General features: G+C 40.3%; 1 protein-coding gene across 4 annotated transcripts in view; it reads right to left on the reverse strand.

Annotated features, from left to right (window-relative positions):
• Nucleotides 1–22,550, reverse strand: part of LRP3 (LDL receptor related protein 3) — a 28,218-nt gene continuing 5,668 nt past the window's right edge. The window contains exons 2-7 of one of the 4 annotated variants that reach the window (XM_075101408.1): nucleotides 22,397–22,444; nucleotides 16,669–16,807; nucleotides 7,981–8,189; nucleotides 6,614–7,700; nucleotides 5,282–5,414; nucleotides 1–4,413 (exon numbers count right to left, since the gene is read on the reverse strand). In XM_075101408.1, the coding sequence (XP_074957509.1) occupies nucleotides 3,601–4,413; nucleotides 5,282–5,414; nucleotides 6,614–7,700; nucleotides 7,981–8,189; nucleotides 16,669–16,807; nucleotides 22,397–22,444 (2,429 nt within the window). In that variant the 3' untranslated portion in view covers nucleotides 1–3,600. Of the gene's footprint in view, nucleotides 4,414–5,281; nucleotides 5,415–6,613; nucleotides 7,701–7,980; nucleotides 8,190–14,421; nucleotides 14,465–15,700; nucleotides 15,826–16,668; nucleotides 16,808–17,100; nucleotides 19,492–22,396; nucleotides 22,445–22,550 lie in introns of those variants that run through there. The other 3 variants (XM_075101409.1, XM_075101410.1, XM_075101411.1) reach the window with 3 other exon arrangements.

Here is a 22,550-nt window from a genome sequence, read left to right on the forward strand (position 1 = left end):
TCTCTGGGCACATAAATTTTTATTAAAAAAAGAAAAAATCCAAAGCACAAGCAAAGTATGATGATGCCCAGCATCTTACTTGCTTAGTATCATTGTCCAGGAACCAGCAGACACCAGCAACCATGATACCATACCTGAACCATATACCTGTACATGTGTTATGGTAAAATGTTATATATGTTATATCTAAACAAATATACACAACATGTAAATTAAAACAAAACAAAAATAAAAAACAAAACCAACCAACCAAAAAAACCACAGAGCCAAGAAGAGAAAAAGAAAACAAGTACATTTAAGGGATGTTAACAGAGTCATACACAAGCAGGAAGATGCCAGAATTTCAAACAGAAACATTCGCCATGTTTTAATAGCAGTTAGAGAAAACATAAGGGGGTCACTTTTCCTTAATGCTTCCTATGAGCTTCCATTCTTCTTGTCTTTATTCAGAGATTTCTTTTTTAGGGAGGTTTTTTTTGTCTGCTTGGACAGAGGAATTTTAGATCTAACCAAAAAAAAAAAAAAAAAGGCTAAAAAAAAAAGCTATCTTAAATACTCTGTTTCCCTTTAAAAAAAAAATCTTTAAAGAGTGCAGAAAAGCATCATTAAAATAACAAAAATTTTAACAAGTTCATGAGCTGATTCATGTTAAGCTGTAGAGTCATTAAGGTGTGGTGCTTTCCACTGAGCAAAGAAATGTAACAATGAGCTCTTCCTGTTCACATGTCAGGCACAGTAGCAGTTTTTCGCCTTTTTTAATTTTAAGAAGTTCTGAACAGAAGGAGGCAGCTTACATGAAACAGAACTTCGGTGCCTTTGAGGATGGTTGATGCACTGCCAAATGCTTACAAGCGCTACAGGAAGGGCAGACAAACACTAAGGCAGACTTTGTGGTTTCTTCAGGTGTGGATATTCCAGGTCACTGCACACACCTGTTTGTGCTCACAGCGCAGACACAGATATTTCTTCTGCAAAACTAACAGCACATTTGTGACTCTTCCCTCGAAGGGATGAGCTAGGGGAGCCGAGAGAGAATACTCTCTTGCAGAATACAAAAGTTAGATGCTTAGAAAGAGCACCAGGCTCGTACCTCTAGATGCAAGGCTATAAATTCCAGTAGTGAGGGCTGTGAACATTTCTGTACACTTCAAGCATCAAATTTTCATTAACCTGGATTTTTTTACGTTTCTAAAAATAAAATGTTCTCAGTGAAATTTCTACCAAATGGATCAGTACACAAAATATGTATATGTAAGAAATTATGTGAAGTTATACATCTTGAAATAAAATAGCATTAGCTGTTCAGCATTGTTCCCAAAATATAGCAGTATTCTGAAGTACATATATTTCAACTTTCAGAGCCTTACAGTGATGATAGTTTAAGGCATAGTATGATCAACATTATTTTATTATAGAAATACATTTCTGTAACAGGATTCAATATAGTTACTTTTAATGTCCTTCATATCTGCACAATATTAACCTTGAAATATAATCTTCCTCCCAATTATAATTAACTATTTTAGACATATAATTAATTAGATGTATTTGAAATTACCTTTAGATTAAAAAGACACTAAAACCTGTAGCCTTAGATGCAAACAACCCTGGCAGTGTAATGACTACAGTACATGGCCTTGCAAAGGTGGAATGTATCTAAAATGTTTACAAATGCTATGAAAGCAAGATCTCTTTCAAAACTACATTTCCTTTGATGAAATGAATTCTGATCACAAAAGCACTTGGAAAAATGAGTGAGCAGCATTTATTTAATGTAACTACGACTCTTGCTTGTCACACGTTTTGCCACAAGCCTTTCCTGCTATTAATGCCCTTAAAGAGTTTGAATCTTCTGCCTCCCAAATGCACAGTAGGAAACCAATTTGCAACTGAGGAGAAAAAAAAATTACTTCAATTTAATTCTTCCATGTTACATTTCAGTAAAGCCAAAGACCTATTCCTTGTTCTTTTTAAGGCGCTCCCTCAAAGGGAGTCCTAGTAAAAGATCCTAGGCAAAATATAGCCCATTTAAAGGAAAAAGATCTTTGACACTTTGATGTAAACTGTTCACTGCAAAAGCCTGTTTGCCTTTGCAGCCAGGAGGGTCCAGTGGACAGTAGAGCCCTGGCCCACCTCAATTTTACAAGTTCAGTTAATAACTTTGGGCAACTTGAACTCCTACAGCAATGAACAGGCTTCAGAGCACACAGATATTTGCAAAGCAGCAGCGTCAACTTCCTTGTTAACTCCTATATAAAGTGTTTTAGTTTGTCACTGTGTCACAGAGAATTTGAAGCAGAGCTCTTGTTAGAGCACGGGGGAACCTGGCCAGCATCCCATCCATCGCAACAGGGCCAAGCTATCATGTAGTCACATCTGTCATTCCGCACTGCGTCACTCCTGGTTAAGCAATGCCACCCTTCTTCCAGGTAAATAACTTGCTTGCTTTTAATTACACTCTAAAACCAAAAAGGCACCAGTTTACATTTACGTGTTGTACAATACACATAGTGTCAGGTTTGAAAATGGCACTGATCTATTTGCTCTTAAGAGAGATCAAAATCTCTGAAAAATAAAAAATTTTAAAACTTATTTATATATCTGCACCTAGATAGCAGATTTACAAGCAAACTTGTGAAACAGACTGTATTTCAAAATAAAATAGAATTCTGATCCCGACAGTTACCAAGTGCTCAGTGCTTCCTACTGCAGCCAATGGGAGCTGAGAAGCCTCAGTACCCTTCAGGGCACACCCAAAGTGGTATAATCATAGAAGTCCCTCAAAACATAAGGGAGGAGGGGAAAAAGAGGGTAGGGAGAAAGCAAACAATTCTTCAACGTTCACAACATCACTATGAAGAGAATGTAACATATGGCAACATAAAAACATTGCTGCAACTGGGGTTCAATGCACTCCCCTTATACTGAACACTGCTGATCTCTTACAAAGCTGTACCAGATAAGACACCTGGTACCATTCTGGGTATTCTACATAGAAAATTTGCTTTAGTGGATGCTTCAAGGTACATATGGCCATCAAAACATTTCTGAAGGAAGCAAAGTGAGTGAACAATTTCTCTAAAAGGAAGCTACAAAGGATTTTATTTCCTTCTAAGTATTTGTAATTAAAATTATTAAATGTTAATTAAATTATGATGTCTAAAAAGACAATGTTATTTCTAGTTTAGTACTCATAGTTACAATGACTGGTGCCTGCCCCAGGTTTCAACAGAGTTCCCTCTAGTTTCAGTAAGACCACTTAAAAAGCAAAGAAACACTAATTCCCTGAACGCAGAATGAAGAAATGCACAGAAGAACTACCAGAGGATGGAGATGCCTCCAAACCACAGTGACACATTCTTGCTCTCCTAGCCCCTGACATCGCATAACCGGCTTACTTCTGCCCCACTGGAGTTTCAGGAATAGCAATGAAGACAAAAACTTGTCCCATTTAGTCTTGTACTGTACTCCCTAGGGGATGAAAGCACACTGGTTTTAAGAGACAAAGTTAAGAGCACAGACATACCACCTATCATCAAAGTGCACTGTCATATAAACAATGAAGTTACAAAATTTACAGGGCCAAAACAAAAATTTTTATTAGCAAAGAAGTAAAGATTCATCATCACTGGTATTGATTTCAGAGAGGGGAGTAGAGGACTCTAACATTGGCACTTCCACAGAATGGCAACAAGCCGCATGAATACCCAAAGGCTCCTCCCGGTACGAGTTAGGGCAACATTGGTTTTGTCCATCCACTTGGATATGAACATTCATAGGGCTGTCTGAATAAGCAGACTCCCACTTTTTTAAGGATAACCTACATGGCTCTTCACTCAGCGGATGACTCCTATTTAAACTACTGCCCTCTGGCACAGTCCTCCCGGATGCTGACCCTCCATGGATGGTTTCTGTAACACTTTCAGACAAAGGATCTCTGAAAGCCTTTCCTGAATCCACTTTACTGGACTGCTTAAGCTCACTGCCAGAGGTCTCGGCACCTAAAGATTTATCAGCATGTCCAGCCTCAGGCTCTGCAGATGCAGCTGTGCAAGTATTCGGTAAGACATCTGAAGGCGATGGCTCTGTGATTTCAGTCTCTGGCTGCAAGCTGCTACATGCAGCTTCTTGTAGGTCCCTGGCTTGGCCATGGGCACCTGCCTCTAAACTAGGTCCTCCAGGGGAAGGTGGAGTACTGCGAATAGTCCCATCAGCACGGTTTATGATTCCATCACCCAGTGTAGTCTGTGAAGTGCGAGCTGCCGTCAGGAGTGGGATCTGTCCTCTCACCCGAGGCCTGTGGAACAGTCTGTTCCAGAGCCTGCCCAAGCGCCGCCGAGACGAGCTCCGTCTTGACGAGTGTCGTCTCATCTGCCTCCTCATAGCTGTTCGAATGTTCTGCAGCACAGAAGCCTGTAACACAGATGTAACAAACTATGATTTCACACGCACTCAAAAGACTTCTCCTAAACCCTGTTCTTTCCACTAATATCTCCACCTCACCAGAATTCTCAGACTTGATCCCTAGACTTCCTTGTTAAATGCAAATTTTCTAATGAACTACCAAAGACAGCTCTGCCTGTAACAAAAGACCCTCCCTTTAAGTGTTTCCTTTATGAGTTTAAGCTCTACTTGTCTGCCCAGGAAGATGCTCCACTCACAGGATCAGACCACCCCTAAGGAACCAGACTGCAGACCACTGAGTCCTCTATCATCAGCAATAACAGAGGATTCTCAAAAGCTGATGACAACAGCAGAGAAGAAAGGTCAACGCCCTTCCACCTGAGAACTACAAGAGCTTTATCACACTAGGAACTGTATCACAGTTGGATACTTTCGACAGGGCACGGGAGATTTTTGAGAACTCGGCAATGAAACAGAAGAATGACTTAATGGCTTTCCAGTGTAATGTATTTGTAAATGAAAAATAATCCCAGAATTTCCCAAAAATGCTGCTAGAGACCTTACTTTCTTATCACTTCAGGTACATTCACAGTTTCAGCTTGAAACGCCTTTTTTCTATTTACTTTCTGACCTTTCTCTCTGTCTCTGTTCATTCTATCTTGATGTGCTGCAAAACGCATGTGCTTATCTCACTGCTGTTCCTTAGCAAACACATTTAATGTGTTCAAAGCTACCCACAGCACCAGGGTGCATAATTGTGGTTCTTCAGCTCCAAGAAAACATCACATTTTTATATGACTTCCATACAATTAGCACAGCTACTGAAAGAATACAGTTCCAGATTGATTCTATCTAATTTATAGTCATGTCTCCATACTTGTGATGCATTATACACAGGGAAGTCTTCAACTGGGGGAATAAGTCCTTGTGCAATCAGCTGCCCGTAGGAGGGTGGAGCTTCCCGCCGCACAAACTCTGCCTCAAGCCGCGTCATCTGGGTCTCAAATGCTCTGGAAATGGAACCAGAGGGAAAACATGGAAGAGAAGTAACAGTCAGTTTGTCCTGTCTCCCTCACATTAATGCATAAGAGCAGTGCAGAAGGCTTCACACTAGCAGCAAAAATGCAAACCTTCAACTAGGCTCCATGAAGATCTTATCAGGATGCTAAAATAAACAAAAGGAATAAGAGTAGAGGGTATAAGCATCAGTGAATCAAATCAGCAAACTCTTTGGTGCAGTCCCAGGTTGGACTCCGTGGCAACTGGAGTTTTTTCACTCGGCCAGCTTATGCTAGTAACTGGGCAACTTGTTCAGCAAGGGCCCAAAGGTTATTTTTGGAAAAGACAACATTAAGAACTGGAAACAATCACACAACAGGGGCACCTGCAGCTGCAGAGAGCTCTGGCTGTCCTGCCAGAACCAAGGCACCAAGTTTCCCACATAACACAGCGGCTGGTTTCCAGCTCCTTAATCATGCAGATTTGATCAAGAGAGAATGTTCAGCACAGTGTGCTTCAAACACAAATGGTGTCAGCAGCACAGCACAGAACTGGTGCACATGACAAGAGATGGGCTTCAGAAAGCCCCTTATGACTCCCTCCCAAAGGGCAGAACCAGGCTTGCACAAACACAGAAAAAACAGACAGGGAAACACACACACTATCCATACAGCAAGGCATGTAGGACCCAGGGAAAGGGTCACAGCTCACACCAATGGGAACGGTGGAAGTAACTTCTGCTCAGAACAGGCCCCACCACTGTAGGACATCACTTAGTAGAACTGAGAACGAGAGTAGCTGGGGAGGGCAGGGGGAGAGTTATTCAGTTTCGATTCAGCAGAGACTTCACTGTAACAGTTCAGCATTCAGTTTTTGGCAGTGCAAGGGGTTTGTTGCAAGAGAAGGAGGTGGGAGAAACAGCTGCTCAAAACAGTTTTGATTTAAGCTAGATACAGGTTCTGCCAGACTGCACAATAAATGTATATTTCTCATAGATCACAGAAGAGCTGACATTCCCCTCACTGCTTCCAAAAATCTTGACTACTCTTCTCTAAGCCTAACGCTGTGACTGCTATTTAATTGCCATCAATTCCTTGGATAGATTTCACAGCATTTTGCCAACTCTGGTTAACGATTGACTTGTTTTCCTTTAAACAGAAAAGGAAGAAACCCCACAGCTACTGAAGCGTCATAAAAGCAAGAAGCTTACCTGTATTCCCTGGTCCTCAGAGAATATAATTTAAATGCACAACCCAGTGCTATCACCAGCAGCAAGCCACACACGAGACTCCCGATCAGAGCAGCTGTGATGACCTTCCTGGGAACGATCACCAGGCAGTTATGTTCATCGCTTCCATCCTGGCAGTCTTCTTGGCCATCACAGCGCCAAGTCTCAAAGATGCACAGATTTGTACCACAGTGGAAGTTTCCTGGCTGGCAAGTAAAGCAGTTTTTTTCATCCGAGCCATCCGGGCAGTTCTTTTGGTTATTACAGCGGTCAAGTATTGAGTAACAAAGCCCACTGTTTCCTTCACATGGGTATTCGTTCTTCTGGCAAGCCGGACAGTTCTCCTCATCCTTGCCATTTGGGCAGTGCCACCAGCCATCACAATGCTGCTTATCTGTGAAACACTCCTCATCGCTTCCACAAGGGTGTTCCCAAGGAAGGCAATAGCCTTTCACCTGATAGGTTGCATTGAACCCATGGCCAGCGCTCTTGGAGCGGGCATGATATGAGACAGTAAGCTGGCCCTTTGATGACTCCACACTCACTGAATGCCTATTGTTGTGGTATGAAAATGTTTGCATTAATTTATCACCTCTCTCTCCAATGCCATCATACACCTTTACGTAGTCATTGTAGCCTAACTGCAAATCAAGCTGCAACAGAACATGTCGATTATCTTGTGTGTCCACATACCACGTGCAACGAAGATCTGATCTGCTGTGATCAGCACGGAATAAGTCTGGGGAAGCAAAAGATCCATAAAAATTACCCAGTGTTTTGCCACAGGAAAGATCAGGACAATTATCTTCATCTGAACCATCACTGCAGTCCTTAACTGAATTACATCTCAGCTCATTGTTCAAGCACTTGGTGGAGTGGGCTGCACTGCACTGGAACATTCCTGAGGGACAGATGCTGGACAGAGGCTCTGTTGGAGGGACAGTACAGTTTCTCTCATCCGAGTTATCACCACACTCATCCATGGAATTACACTTCCAAGTACTAGGAATACACTTTCCGTTTGCACAATGGAATTCATCTGACTGGCATACAGCCTGACCTGTCTTTCCTGTGAGAGGCCAAGGAGAAAAAAGTCAGTATCAAAACTTTCAGAACTATCTGATGTCACTTCTGAACATCTACTACCCTGCATGTCACAAGTCAATCGGTCAGGCCAGTACACTTCAGGAATACTGTTAAAAAGCCAAATGGAAATATATCAGTGTTACTGTGCTAACACCTTGCAGTCATCAAGACTGGCCCAAGACTCCTGTCAACAAAAAATACTACCATCTTCAGGTTTTGCCAGAGAGAGTATAAATGAAGCCAACAAAACTATAAGATTTTACCTCTAATGTAAGAAAGGCGAAATCCCTGAGCCTGTCCTGAGCTTGATGCATCTGAGTGAAAAAATATCCAAACATGGTCCCTTGCAGAGATGAAAGACGGAGGTATGGAAGACCCACACACTTTGTACTCCTCCCTCTTGGAAGATGGGCCAATCATCAACCAGTCTACTGCACACTTCTGAGAGTCTTCCAAATCAAAGTTCTTAAAACTGCCAGGAACAAAAGAAAACACAAGTTGTAAAGAGTATCTGGAACTCAGCCAAACAGAGAAAAAAACCAGACTAACAGCTGACTTTCTGTACCAAGCAGTGCTGACATAAAGAGATCACGTTCAAAGATAATGAAACACCTACAGCATCCTAAGCACATATAAACAGAGCACTCAAATTCCCCCCAATTTGGAAAACCACCCATCTCACAGGTATAAACAGCATGCCAAGTAGCTCCAAAAGCTGAAAGGATGATTCCTCTTTTACTGAAGAGTCCTTAAACAAACTGCTTCCTAAAATACAGGTATGAGTAAAAGCAAAATTCCAGAATACATTATACAGATGGTAGACTAATTTCAGCAGTCTTTTCCAACCTTAAAAGCTATGAAGTTATGGGATGAGAGGAGAGACTTGAAAAAAGAACAATAGGGAGCTGTATAAAGAACCCTAAAGTGATAAATACAAGAGACAAAAACGAACTCTTCAAGCTATGGATATGCAGCAGGAAGACAACAGGACTGCAAAGGGTGAAGTCTAACGTTGTTATTTTTTAATTCAAAAACTAAAATATTCCCTTTCTGGGAATGCGAACACAAACCAAACAAGCCTATAACTTTTTACAGTCAAACCTCCAGCCTTTCTGCTGACTCAAGCCCAATGATTATTCAACAGTAGCTTACCTAGTGCAAAGACGTGCCCCAACTGTTTGCAGAACACTGAATGCAACCAGATAATACTCCCTAACCTGTAGCTCAGGAACCATACCGGGTATTTGCTGTCTGATGAAACACATTACATTTGCATTCAGTAATCAGCAATGACAATAGACTTGCACAGAGAAGCATGCTCATTAGGAAAGGACACACTGTTCAGAACACTTAGAAATGAGTTTTGGTCCTTTCATGTAACTCAGCTAGACAAAATTAACTTGGTAGAAGTTTGTACGTACTCTGTGCAAATACCTAGACAGAAGTTTCAGGAAGGCTGAAAAGCTGGTACAGAATACTGACCTCCTTCCACAAAGGACTTTTCTCAAACATCTAAGACGAATTCTTCGGGGAAAAAAAAAAAAATGAACGGGAAGATAATTTTCTGATATCACTGTGTATTTACGAAAGGCAGTCAATGCCTGCCAGATCATGCCATTTGAAGGTGAAAGGGAAAGAGCAGGAACTACATAAACTAGCAAATTCATTTAAGCAGGAGACCCAGCCTACAAACATCTCTGGGTTCTGCCAAACATATCAGCTTAATGACGCAAAAAAAAAATTATCAGCAAGAGAATGAGAAGCAGGAGAGCTCTGAAAGTGTTAAGTTAGAATGGAAATTAAGAGATTTCCAACACTATACGTGCAGGCAAGGACAATCCACCCAGAAGTATCCTTCCTCTTTTCTAATCCATTTTCTCCTACCATACTCTACGTGTCTTCACAGCTGGGAAGAAATATTTCCACAGCACCTAATTCTTGGCTATAAGCAAACTCATCAAGCTTCTGAAAACATCAACCATTTTGCAAGAAAGTTTTAGACAACTGTGCAGTCAGAATGAAAAGATTTAAGTATTCAGCCATGCAAAGGTAAACTAAAGAGTATCTGTCCCAGGTGTTCTGCAAAAAATTTTAATGGCCAAGAATGTGTACGACCAGGCACTACAGCATGAAAAGGAATTATACAAAGCATTAGTGGAACTATGGGCACCCACAGCAAGTATGTTGCAAGAGAGGCGAGAGGGCATTACTGAGCTACCACATTGGTTTTACTCAGTCTAACTCGTTTTGGCACCAGACATCAACAAGAGTTTCTATTGTCTACTTGGAGGACTGTTTGTAGGGTTTTCTTGTCATAAAGACTTTTTGGATAAGTATTAGAAATACCTTCCTGCACAACAACAAAATTTTTTAAGAAAAGGGAACAGTCACTAAATCAAGAAATCGAAAATCGGAACTAGGAAGGGGTGGGGAGAAATGACTAGAAAACTTCTGCTTGTGCAATACAAACCAGATAATTTAGTAAATCTTTGGTTCTCTTACTTCTACAGTTTAGATGTACCAGGACCAACCTTAAAGACCTGAACAGTTTGCTCTGCTATCCTACCCAGTTCCTAGCACTCCAGCCAAGTCCAACAGCCACTCATTTTCCCCACTCTGCTGAAAAGAGCTACTTTTGTGTATCAGATAAATAATTCACCCATAGTGTTGTTACACAACACAGACTGCACACACCCAAGGGAGAATTTGTCTATATAAGAAGCTCTCTGTACCTTACATTATAAATGCATTTCTTTCTAGGAAAAAAAAAAGAAAATGTTGAACACTTAAGATTCACACAAAGGAAGACTACAGAAAGGTCAGCTACATGCACATACCTTGTTTACAAACTCTTGCAGATAATAGCGATACCTCTGGAGAGCCTGCATTTGTGTCTAATTTAACAATATCTTCTACTTGCACCTTAAGAATGTAGTATTGTACATTTCTAATAAATGACTCTTTTTGGATTATTATAAAGGGTGTGGAAGAGGAAGAAACTTTAGTCCTGCCTTCCAAAGTGGAAGCACAGGCATACAGAGGATAACTGATTTTCTTGAGTGTCAGCTGTGGATCTGAAATAGATTCAGAGTAGAATCCCACACTTCTGCATTAAGAAATACAAGCTTTAGCCACAAAACCAACTGAGTAGAAGGGCGACAAGGCAGAACAGACTTACAAGGAATCATCATCTTTAACAGCCTCCCTAAAAACACCATGCCTCTCACGGATGAATGAGCTACTGAAACAAATGCCTTGATATTTGAAACAGGGCAATACAGAATACTCACAAGAATGAACTCCTTTTAAAAAACAATAATCATTTTAACCACAGGTGCCTAGGAGTTTCAAACACCATTGAATAAACACAATTTCTCTGAAAATGCATATAAATACCATAGCAGTTATAAAATTTCTTCTTCTAAGGACAAAAGCAAAGTCAAAGCAGTTATGTTCTACCTCATGCAAAGCAGTCAACAGACATATTTTGAACAAATTTTGCTTTGACTAAGGCATTGTCACACCACTCCACCATCCTTTTGTTATATTGTCTCCACTGGAAGCAAATTCTGCCCCGTTTATATTGACAGTGATTTTACTCAAGACCAAAAGCATGATACACTTGAACAAGCCATCCAGAAACTTCACCATAAAACACACTCCTTTGTACCAAAATATGAAACATGTGTGCACATATAAATACATAAAATTGGGTTTTGCGTTATAACACATTAGCAACAACAAAGTTTTGTGTTAGAAGTTTCTGCCATGCTAATCTGACATTAAATAGCCTGCTGATTTATTACACCTGAGAGTCCTGAATAGTGCATTCAACCTCTGCTACTTCATTCCTTTCATCATCTGTAATTAGATCTAGCGCTGCTGTTGTTACAGTCTTCTGAAGAATAATTTAATCCTGCTACCCACAAAATAGAGCACAGGGACATTCACTTATTCAGCTGAACTTTCTCAACCTCAAATGCAAATTTTTCTGTCAACAGGATTAGCCCAATGGTTGAATGATTGAGCATATACAGTGAAAATAAGGGACAAAGTCTTGTGCTCCTACTGCTTGCAGGACTGTACAAACACCTTACAGTCTCTGGAAAAGTACTGAATGAAGTATGTAGTTACGGTTCTTGAGGGAGGTCTCAGGCCCTTTGTATCCAAAACCCACGTCATTTTGTGTGATTAAAACAAGAAACACAATCAAGTCATACTGAAACAGTACTAATGGACAATGTCATCCATGCCTCATGCAGCACCAGTCAGTACTGCAGCATTTTTAAATGTCTTGGGCAGGGAAGCACAAGGTTTAGGGGGAAAAGCAAGAGAATGTACAGAGGCTGCTGGTCAGTTCCACCACTAATCCACTCCAGCAAACCACCCTGATTCATCTTAAAGAGCGGGACGGGGACCCAGAGGTCCATCCTACCATGCAAGCTGCAGTGCACAGTGGCACTAAACTCCAGCCTTTGCACTCCTCAAATACAGCCTTCCCCACCACACTGCAGCTGCCCCTTGGGGCGCAAACATTCCCCCTTCACCCACAAGCCTCACTCATAGGGCAACACTTCTCTGCTCTGGCATCCCAGCGCTCGACAACAAAGGGAAGGGGAACATGGCCTTCCTCCAGGCTTTTTTCCTCTCCTCGTCCAGTGCCCACAGCCCAAGTTCAGAGGGCAGGGAGAGGAGGAACACTCAGGAACAATACTGCAGGGGTCAAATGCTGGTATTCTGAGTACTTAGAACTGCAATATTAACAAAGTACAACATCCACCACCAAAACACGTAACATTCTTTAAAATGCTTTGGCCCTTAGGCTGTTCTCACTGGTGCCTGTGGATCTCCAAACCAATACAGGAATAGAGGAGGAGATTGGTGTAAAAGATCAAAATTATCAGACCAAATATTGTAGGTTTTCCTTCTGAAAGACGCTATTCAAAAACACTAACTCCAGTTATCTTGCTTTTGGAACATCTATTCCACAGCTAATTCCTTTTTAAAAAAAACTAACTGTATAAAAAGTACAAGAGTTTAATAGTCTATTAAACACTGGAAGCATTCAAACTCTGAGGATCAGAACAACTCAACATTAACTAATAAATACAGCACTACATCTGTTTTTACAGAATTCTGCAGAAATAGGTATTTCTTTCAGTGGTATGATACTGAAAAAAGGTTACCTCCAAAACTGAGTAGGACTCCAGGAGCTTACAGAAAATTACAGGGTCAGCCATATATCAGATCTTGTCTGTAAAATTACTCAAGTGAAGCAACAGCAGCCTACAATGATATTTTGCTATTAGCTATCAAGTGTTTTTATGTTGCTAGAAAGAACTTCATTAAACCAGCTTATCATAAATACTCATTTACACTCTGAAAATATGAAAACAATGTGCTACCCGCAAAACTAATGCTTAGCAGAGGCAAGCTTTTTGACACGTGCACTGAAAGGAGCGGTAGCAGCTAGAAAAGAAAGTGCTTCTATAAATAATGTAGGGAATTCCCTACAACCCACTCAGTAATTTAAGCACAAGCAACTACAGATTAAAGAAAAAAAGAAAAGCATTCTTAATAACTGCAAAAGGATGCTCAGGAAAATTAACCAAAAAAAGGGTAAACTGTTGGAGGCCCAGCATATATGAAGTCTGGATGAAAGTAATTAGTAAATAAAAATAATAGATGTCTGATTTGGCCCTCACAATTCATTTAAAAAATGGGAGAATAAATATTACAGGCAGATCAGTAAAGCACAGTCCCAAATTAAAACAGACCAGCCAATTAAGCAAGAAAAGTTATTTCTATTTGCCAACCTCTCACAGCAAGTGCAGACTGTGAACAACTGATGACTTAATTGGCTCATTAAAAACTTCTGCCTAACCACTGAAGCACAAGGACCTGGAAGTCAGGAAAGCTCTATTCTACTCCCAGCTCCCAAGCACAAGCTAGCTGTGTAACCTTAGGCAAGAGACACAGGGGCTCTTTTTCAAAATCTAAGCACATGCAACTAATGAAATAAATGGCTATTATGAGCTTTTTCCAATTAATGTCAACTTCTGAAACACAGTGAGTTTGGTAAACAGACTATGCAGCAGTCTCTCTAATTCTTCATACAATTACAGACCAGCAAGCCTTTACATGAACAGGCCTCAGTTTCACTCAGATATTGAAACTCAGATGGTATCTGAAAATTTCTTTTTTCAAAGCCAATGACATGAATCACTGACGTGAAAGCCAATGAAGGTGATCCTCCCCCCACTCAATTATTAAGAGACAGCTTGAGTGGATCCCTAAGTAGATCACTTTTCAGTACTCTTCTCTTGAATTCTGAACACAGACAACATCTTACTCTCAGTCCCATAAATTCCTGTAACAAAACCCAATCCATTTATCCTCTGCCCACATCAAGTTAATTACAACCATCAGGTAACAGCAAATGCTAAACAAAAATTATTTTGATCTTTTTCTCAGATATGAGGAAACATATACATATAAAGCCTGTAAAGGACGGTACAAAGGCAGTTACTGCATATGACATCTTTATCTGACCTTGCAGGATTTTTAGGTAGTTGTCTCTGAAAACAGGCATAAAAATAGAGAAAATGGAAGGAAAAATCAAGTAGTTTCCAAAACAATAACTAACAGACTGATACCTGAATGTACGTGACACAACACAGACCTGTAAAACAGTAGCCACTCACTTGTTCCCAGGTCTCAACAGCACCATTCCATCAGACACGCACACTTGGAAGAAAGTATTGAAATGTGCATAATTAACAGAGAGGTATAAGCACAAGGAACATTTATTTCCTGTTCTTGTGAAGTCTCCCCCAAGGATTTCTAAGAACTATAAAGCAAAACAATAAGCATGGAAATGTGAGGTTATGAAGAAAATCAATACACACAGAGGAAAGGTAGATACTAAGACAAAGCTTCTAAAGGATTTGCCCACAGCAGCCAGCATCTTACATTCACATGAGATCTGGACACTATTCTACTGAAAGCTGCTGAATAATAGGTTTATAAAAAAAGAATACCGGCTGCAAATGTTTTAGAAATCAAAACTACTTTCAATGGCAATTTTATCCCTTAATGACTCCTGCCATATCTCAAATACGATGCTTATATAACACTGATGTCTTCCTGTCAGTGAGAATTCAAGATCAAAGCAAATGCATTCAGCATAACATCACACAAAGGAGGTGGGATTTTTTTAAACCTTCCAAAATCCAAATGTTATCACAAGAACTGTTTGATTTTCCCAGGAAAATTAAAAAAGCTACTCTTTTATGCCCTTATCACCACACTGTCAGGACAAGAAGTATACCTTCCTCTTAAAGAGGAAAAAATATTTGTATTTGAACCTTCTTTCCCAGTTTGCCTATATCATGCTAGCCTAGCCGAGTCAGCTCCTTCTTTTACGTCCTTGGCGTTATGAGGGCTACAACCATCTAAAGAAATCCTCCGATGCTGTAACATTTTGCGTTTTATACACTGGAGTGAGTCATTCAAAGTACATTTATAGTCAGGAATGCAATACCACAACAGCACTCTCTAGGATGTAAACACATAGCTCCCATTGTTTGCATGTGCATAGGAGGGCAAGATATGGCAGTGACAGAAAACAAACCCAGTAAGAAGAAATCTTTCAAATCATATCACTATGCACACATCTGAACTGTATACACACATTATTACCAGTTTCTTCATCTTACTTTCCTTCATTTCTTTAGCCTCTGATACACTCTTACTCGGAGAAGATAATCCTGTATCTAACTCGGAGCTCTGAGACGTTTTCATAGCATAAATTGCAGTACTATTCTCCAGAGCTGAGCCCTGTGTCTTACTTGTATGCTTCTTCAGAGTTTCCAACAATCTCTGCTTTGAAACAAAATCCCCAAGTCCAATACAGTTTAATGGGGTTTAAAAGCTTCTTTCTATATATGGATCTCAAGTGCTGGCAGGTATCTACTTCCTTACTTTTGATGAGTAGTTCCTATTTTGAACTACGGATGGTGGAGCCCTCCTATTATTCCATCTGTGGCAGATTTGTTTTTAATTGCTGATCATCTGCAGTTGAAGAGGTTTGCAGTCCTTTTAAACAGCTGAGCAAAGAATGAGCAGATGGTGTCAAATACAACAGTACTAAAAACCAAACAAAAACCCCTTTCCTAGATTTGCTTTTTTCTTTTTTTTTTTTAATAAGAAATTCTTGGTTTGAGAAGGATACTGCCATTAACCCAGAGAAATAAAGTACATTCACAATATGCTAATATTATAGCTTAAACATTCTTAACAAACCATTTGTAATATATTCTAATCTTTTCTGAATACCGTTTTTACAGATTGCGCAGGAATTGTGCCACAAATACTGTTATTTAATTCTGTTGGAAATATTAAGCAGAAAAGTGCATGTCTTTTGGCTAACAAGTAACAATAAGCAATTATTATCTTCAACTGTCAATTAAGCATAGCACCATTTCAAGACATTACAGCAAAAGCTATTTTTGCTCTAAGAATTTTACGCACCCCACTGAGGCTGTTTCAGGTTTTATAGCCTTCACCTATTCCTATTTATAAGCAATGAAGAGAAGGGGGACTATTTAATGTGAGTAAATATATCACTGTTTCCCACCTCCTCATCTATCAGAGGTGGACGAGATCTCACACAGGTATCGTCAAGATAAATACAGTAAAAGACTACAAGTGACTTACATATATAATAATGGATGTCAGAAGGAGCCTGCAGAAACAAGACACAGCGGAACATTTCTAAAGTGAGAGACGTGCCCAACCTGCAATCATGCTCCAGTGTAATCAACTTCAGCTTTCTTCAACCATTCAGCAGCTCTGACAAACAGCCCCATACTGCTATACCAGACAAGAACACGCATTTTATGTCATTTCAGCAAAGCAATCCTTTACCTCCACGGAGTATCAAACCATACCTAATTGTTATCATGTCTCCACTGTCTCCTTGAATGTACCAGCTGCAGTTTACAGCTGGAGGATAGTTCAATGGCCAAGAAGGACTATAGATGACTCCCCGTCTCTCTGTGTGCTGTTCCAGTCCTCCACTGCAAGGACCTGTTAACAAGAAGGAAAAAAAATATTCTTGTTAATGCTTTTCCTAATCAACAATTCACATTAGCTACAAGTGCTTTCATCAATTTCTGGGGATTGGAGACAAGTGAGAGTCAACAGTTTTATCCTCTTACTGCTTTCTTCCCTGCCCCAGTTTTTAATTAAGACACCCGCTCTAAGTGTAGGTAGCATAACCTGCATTTCAATGCAGGATCAATCAATAACCTTGTATGAATCTACCAAAGGCTACAATCAATGGATCTGCCAAGAGGGTGTAATACAGAAATCCTTCTCACCAGCTTCCCAAAGCCTGGGTACATCACCCAGCAACTGAAGAAGATCCATATTCAGTGTAAAGTATCTAGGAGCTCATTTTGTTGTAACCTGTTCCTGGACATGTTCATTCTCCTAACCATGACAGACCTGAAGAGTTTATAATGGTTAAAAAAAGTCTCCAACAGAAAAGAAAAAAGGTAAACCGGACTCCGATGTCAAGCATTTTCATTGAACATTACTAACTACTCTAAATTCCTTCTGAACTCCCATAGATAAGAGAAATTTTCCAGACAGGGAAAGGAGCAAACAGGGTTAAATAAAGCTCAGTACTTTCAAAGCACTTTCAGATCTTCCTATGGAAAACAGCAGGCCAATTAAGGCTACATCAAATACTTATAATTTGTAATTAAGCAATTCAAATATGAAAGTGAAATGTTCCAAGGACAAGTGGGAAAGCTGTTCTGATGGGAAAACATACTCTCAGCAGACTACAAGAGGGGAAATTCTGCGTAATGCAATAGCTATTCTGAACATTCTCCAAAAATATTTTTTAAACTATTTTTAAAACAAATTACTATCTAGAGCATGACTTGTGGATTGCAGCTGAATATTCCAATTTTTGACAGAAGCTTACTTTCTCGTAGCTTAAAAAGGTGGCAAGGAAGAAATGGTTGCCTATACCTCAAGTTTCCTCATATGCATATGCATCCAAATACACTGTGCTATAAATCACAGATTTACAGCATTGCTTGAAATTCAGCCACATAAATACGTAATTTTCAATTCACAGTCAGGATCAGATTTAGCTGCACTGGTGATGGCGTGAAGAAGTGTCGGCAAAACTGCCTGGCTGCAATCAAGTCAGGTGGCAGGGCTGCCTACAGAGCTCCTGGCTGGGGCTGGGGCCAACCTGCAGTATCCCCCCCACCAGAATCCATGCCTGGCTCTATTCTGTTTGTTCACAGTAAGCACTTTTAAAGTGAGAGTCACAGGAATATAAAAAGCATGAGGTGAGTAACTTACCTGAGGTAAAACATATAAAACCCCATTCTTTTTACTCTCCAAGCAGGGCATTCCACAGAAACGTATGCATATAATTCCTACTAGTTTAAAAGGCCACAAAAGCATACAGAATACCTAAGTACATGAAAACATCTATTTTCCAAACAAATATTTTGCAGTAAAGCAGTTACAAAAAACAAGAACATTATCACATATCTAAAACCAGAGAGGCTCCATGCTAGATGCTGGCAAAATACTGAGATGCAGATGCGATTACAGAACTACAAAAGCAAATATAAGATCCACTGGACTTTTCAACTCTAGTTCTCAGTTTGTTGAGGTCTATAAATGTGTTCCTCCACTTGTCACTGCATCAATGTATCGCAGCAGCATAAGAGGATCTAGAGATCACAACCACATGAAAGGAGCTAGAAAGACTGCATTTCTTAACTGCCAGATTACTAAAACTTCTCAATGGGAAGGAAACAGGATGCACAAAGCAGAAAGAGCAAATACACCAGACATCACTATCCAGAGGCTTCTAGCAACAGTTCTGCAAATACTTCTGTTCTCCTTGTACCAAATACTGTTCTGGATTAACACCCCTTATTCACAGTACATGCATTAGAACACAGAACAGAATCAGAATTACACAAAGCTTATTTTACTTTCCATTCTGATGAAGTCCCACTGACATGCTGGTGACTCCACACGAGCACTTCCACTCATGCATTCATCAGTGCGGTTAAGCGGAGTTTTTTGGTGAAGTATTTACACAGATCCCAAGCAATAGTTATTTGAAGTAACATCACTAGCATTTTTTCTTCTGCAATAATGTCTAGTTTCCTATTTTGTAAGCATTGGATCTGATCAACATGATAGTTCAGGTTCTCAGTGAGAAACACTTTTTCTTATTAATATGGCACATCTGCTATGAACATGGGACATGGAAAGAAGAACAGACAAAAGAAAAAGGTTTTCCATTTTAGCATTCAGCATTTTAGAATTACAGCTGTGAAAATCTAAGGACATAAGCAAAGTAAGGGCTGCACAGACACTACATGCCATTTTGGGCAGTTCATCTGGCAATGGTCATTGTTCCTCAATACTTTCCCATAGCTTTACCCTTCTGACACACAAGAAGCATTTTGGATTTGCCCTACTCAAAATTGAAAGGACAACTGCTTTGCTCTTACAAAGGCTCCTGATTTGAATGGACTACTAATCTGAATTCATATTGCCAAAACATAATTACCTTATTCTAAGGATATGTCCACAGTCCCCTAAACCTACTGGAGCAAACTGGGAACACACCCCCGTTCACCCCCCAAAGCTACTATTGTGTTTACCCAAACCTCACTTAATTGTCTGATGGGAACTGAAAGGCATCAGAAGCATAAATGCTCATTACTATGGTATTTGCAATAAATCAACAGATCTTCCCAAACAGCTGTCTGCCTCTCCTTGCGCACTGATTGCTGCATGGCAGACAAGGTGAAGTATCCGAGTGCTGCTTTCAGCGAGCTGTTCTCTCACCTGCATACATTTTGAAAGAAAAACCTGTATTAAACAAAGCCTTCAGTGCTGGCAACAAACAGAAAAAACACACAAGGGCACAATTTCACACTGTTAGCGTTTCAATGTCAACAAAGGGGCCCCACTTCCCTCTTCAGCTCCTGGCCATGAAGTTCGCAGAATCACATACATGCTTAAGTATTGTTATTGAGTTGGGCTTCAGCATGACAGTGTGATTCCTTAAAGAAAACAAACAAAAGCCTTTTCAAATTGCCAAAACATCTACAGGAAAGGGAAGTCTCTAAATAGAAAGGTACAGTCCTGGATTCTGAAGGCCTTATCATCAGCGACAACGCATAAAAGCTGCGACAACATTTTTTTCAAGAGTTGTTCTGTAACACTTTTTCTGCAGCCTTTCTGCACAAACCCAGAAGAAAAGTGAAAATCCAAACCCCCAAAGAGTTTTCGTTTTCCACATTTAGGATTAGTAAAGAAACATAATACCTGGATCAGCAAACCAATCCACCAAAAATCTTACTAAGATGATGCTTTTCAAAAAGATATTCTCAAGACAGACAATAATGAATCTTTTATAGATTAAAAAAAACTTTAAACAAATGCCAGAAAAGGTTTGAGTTCAGATTGGTTTTGTCAACCAGATATAAATCTTAATGATGCTCTTTCTGTAAACAGCAGTAGATTTCCCTTACTAGTTAAGTATGCCACAAATACTTGCAAGAAAGTTCCCAAAACTTTAAATGAATAACATTAATCCTATTTTTGCAACAGTGACTATAACAGACAGACGTCGAGCTCCACCAGAGCTGGGGCACTAAGCTGCGCAGGAATAAATTTTCAGATGATCCCAGCAGAAAATAAATCCTATACACTCTTCTGCAACACCCTGGGATCTGCCCCAGCCCGAAGGGACACATCCCAGCCATCTGCTCCGGGATAAAGGATGGTCTGCACCTGCCACAAGGAACCTTCTCTCAAAACTGAACACTTGGCAGTATATACTTCCTCAGTAGCTATATCAGGGTCAGCAGGAAACTCTCCCCAAGTTCTCCAGATGCTGCCTCAAGGAGGGCCTGCACACATTGCTTAATGCAGACACCTTACGCCTGTGGAGAAAAAAAAGGACTTAAGGCTCCCCTTCACTTTATCCAGTCTCCAGCAGGTTGCTTCTGCCCTGATACTGGAACCACCAAAGGCACAACCCAAGGGTTCAACTCGCTGATCCGACAAAATCTGAGCTCGTGATCCACTGGATCTACAGGCTGAAAAGGACTCACCGCGAGCCTGGGGAAAGGGGACTCAGGGAGAGGACTGCTGCCTGTCAGCAGCAGCAGCTTTTCCAGCTTAAAGTTGTTGTACAAATACAGCTGAGATGGTGGCTTTACCTGTGTTCTCCAGAACTCATTATTTCTGCTATTGTTTTCTGAAAAGAAACCACACTATACCTTATCATAGAGATCAACTCTGTAATAAGCTGCTTTGTCAGGACGTGTTTAGGACAGCAAGCATTCCTCCCAACTCTTACCAGGGCTCCTAAGGAACATCTCCTGCAAGATGATTCCTGGCAGGGTCATCTGCCTTACGAATGCATTATCCTAACATGTTATCCTCCAACACACAGGTAAGAGAAGCTACACACGAATCACACTATTGCAATGCCCTTTTATGATCATTTTTCTCCCTCGCTCCAGTTATGCTGTCAGGAGACAAAGTAACTCGAAACTATATCAAGACAAGAAAACATGAAGGCCACAGTACTCTGAGGTTTTCAGCATACCTGAAAGAATAAAAGACAAATGTTACCACTTTCTCTCTCTGTTTCTAGAACAGCATTAGAAAGCAGCAAAGCCAGACACAGTAATTATACGTAATTACTCAAGTTGCACTTTGTAAACTCATATACCACATAGCCAACGGATGGCAAACTCCATCAAAACTCACAGAATCATCCAGACAGAACAGTCTAGGATACAGAAGACATTCTGGATTTTTTCCAGTGAAAGAACATAACTACAATGCTGCAAACAATGTATGTCCTATATGGTTCATCCACGCTTCCCCAGTCTAAATTTAAGGAAGTTACCTAATCATAAAATTGCTACCTTTTCCTGATTTAAACCTTCTCTCAAACCCCCATGTCGACTTGAACGCTCAAGCTCCCGCATTAATCAGCCCACTGCCTTACAATTATTTTTGTGTTTTCCCATTTCCTTTCCTCCTCTTTCTCTTATTTGGTTTTTCTGTTTTAATTTAAGTTGCAACCTATTTGGGCAAAAGTATGCCTACAAACAGCGACTGTGGATTGACAGGCACAAGAGGGCCCTTATCACTAAGAGGACCCTGATTGCAATGCTCCTGTAATGTCAGGAAGTCACAGTACTGCTTTAGAGAATGAAATTAAACTAAGAGCTGTGATTCTGGTTGAATTTCCACTTTGTCATTCATGAGACATCTTTAACATTCGTTTCAGCTCCCCTGGGAGTGCGCCACTGTCCCCAGCCTGATATTCCCAGGCACATTTCCTAAACAGAGTTTTCCCCTAAACATTTCAGCATGTACTGCAACCTCAGCCTCAAGCTTATGATTTTTTCCTAGCACAGTGACACTGATGGAGTCTATCTATAACCCCCGGAAGACTTAGAAGTCCTAAACTTCCTAAAACATCATTGTTACTCTCTCAAACAAAGGTCATACTGTTTTATTAAAAGATCTCTTCGCATGGGGAAGAAACAGTAACAACTCAAAAGAACAGTAAATACAAATATGAGAAGTATGTCTTACCTAATGAGGTAACAGCACTTTCTGTTTTCCCAGTCAGGAAGAGATTCACTGTGTAAAGACAGAAAAATAATGTTGATACAGGTTCCAGTGGTGCTGGGTGGCGGTCCGTGGTTAATCATTTCTAGGCATTTGCTGAGGTGTTAATATAAATGCA

This window comes from Phalacrocorax aristotelis, chromosome 8 (genome assembly GCF_949628215.1).
Source record: "Phalacrocorax aristotelis chromosome 8, bGulAri2.1, whole genome shotgun sequence".
Lineage (NCBI taxonomy): Eukaryota > Metazoa > Chordata > Aves > Suliformes > Phalacrocoracidae > Phalacrocorax > Phalacrocorax aristotelis.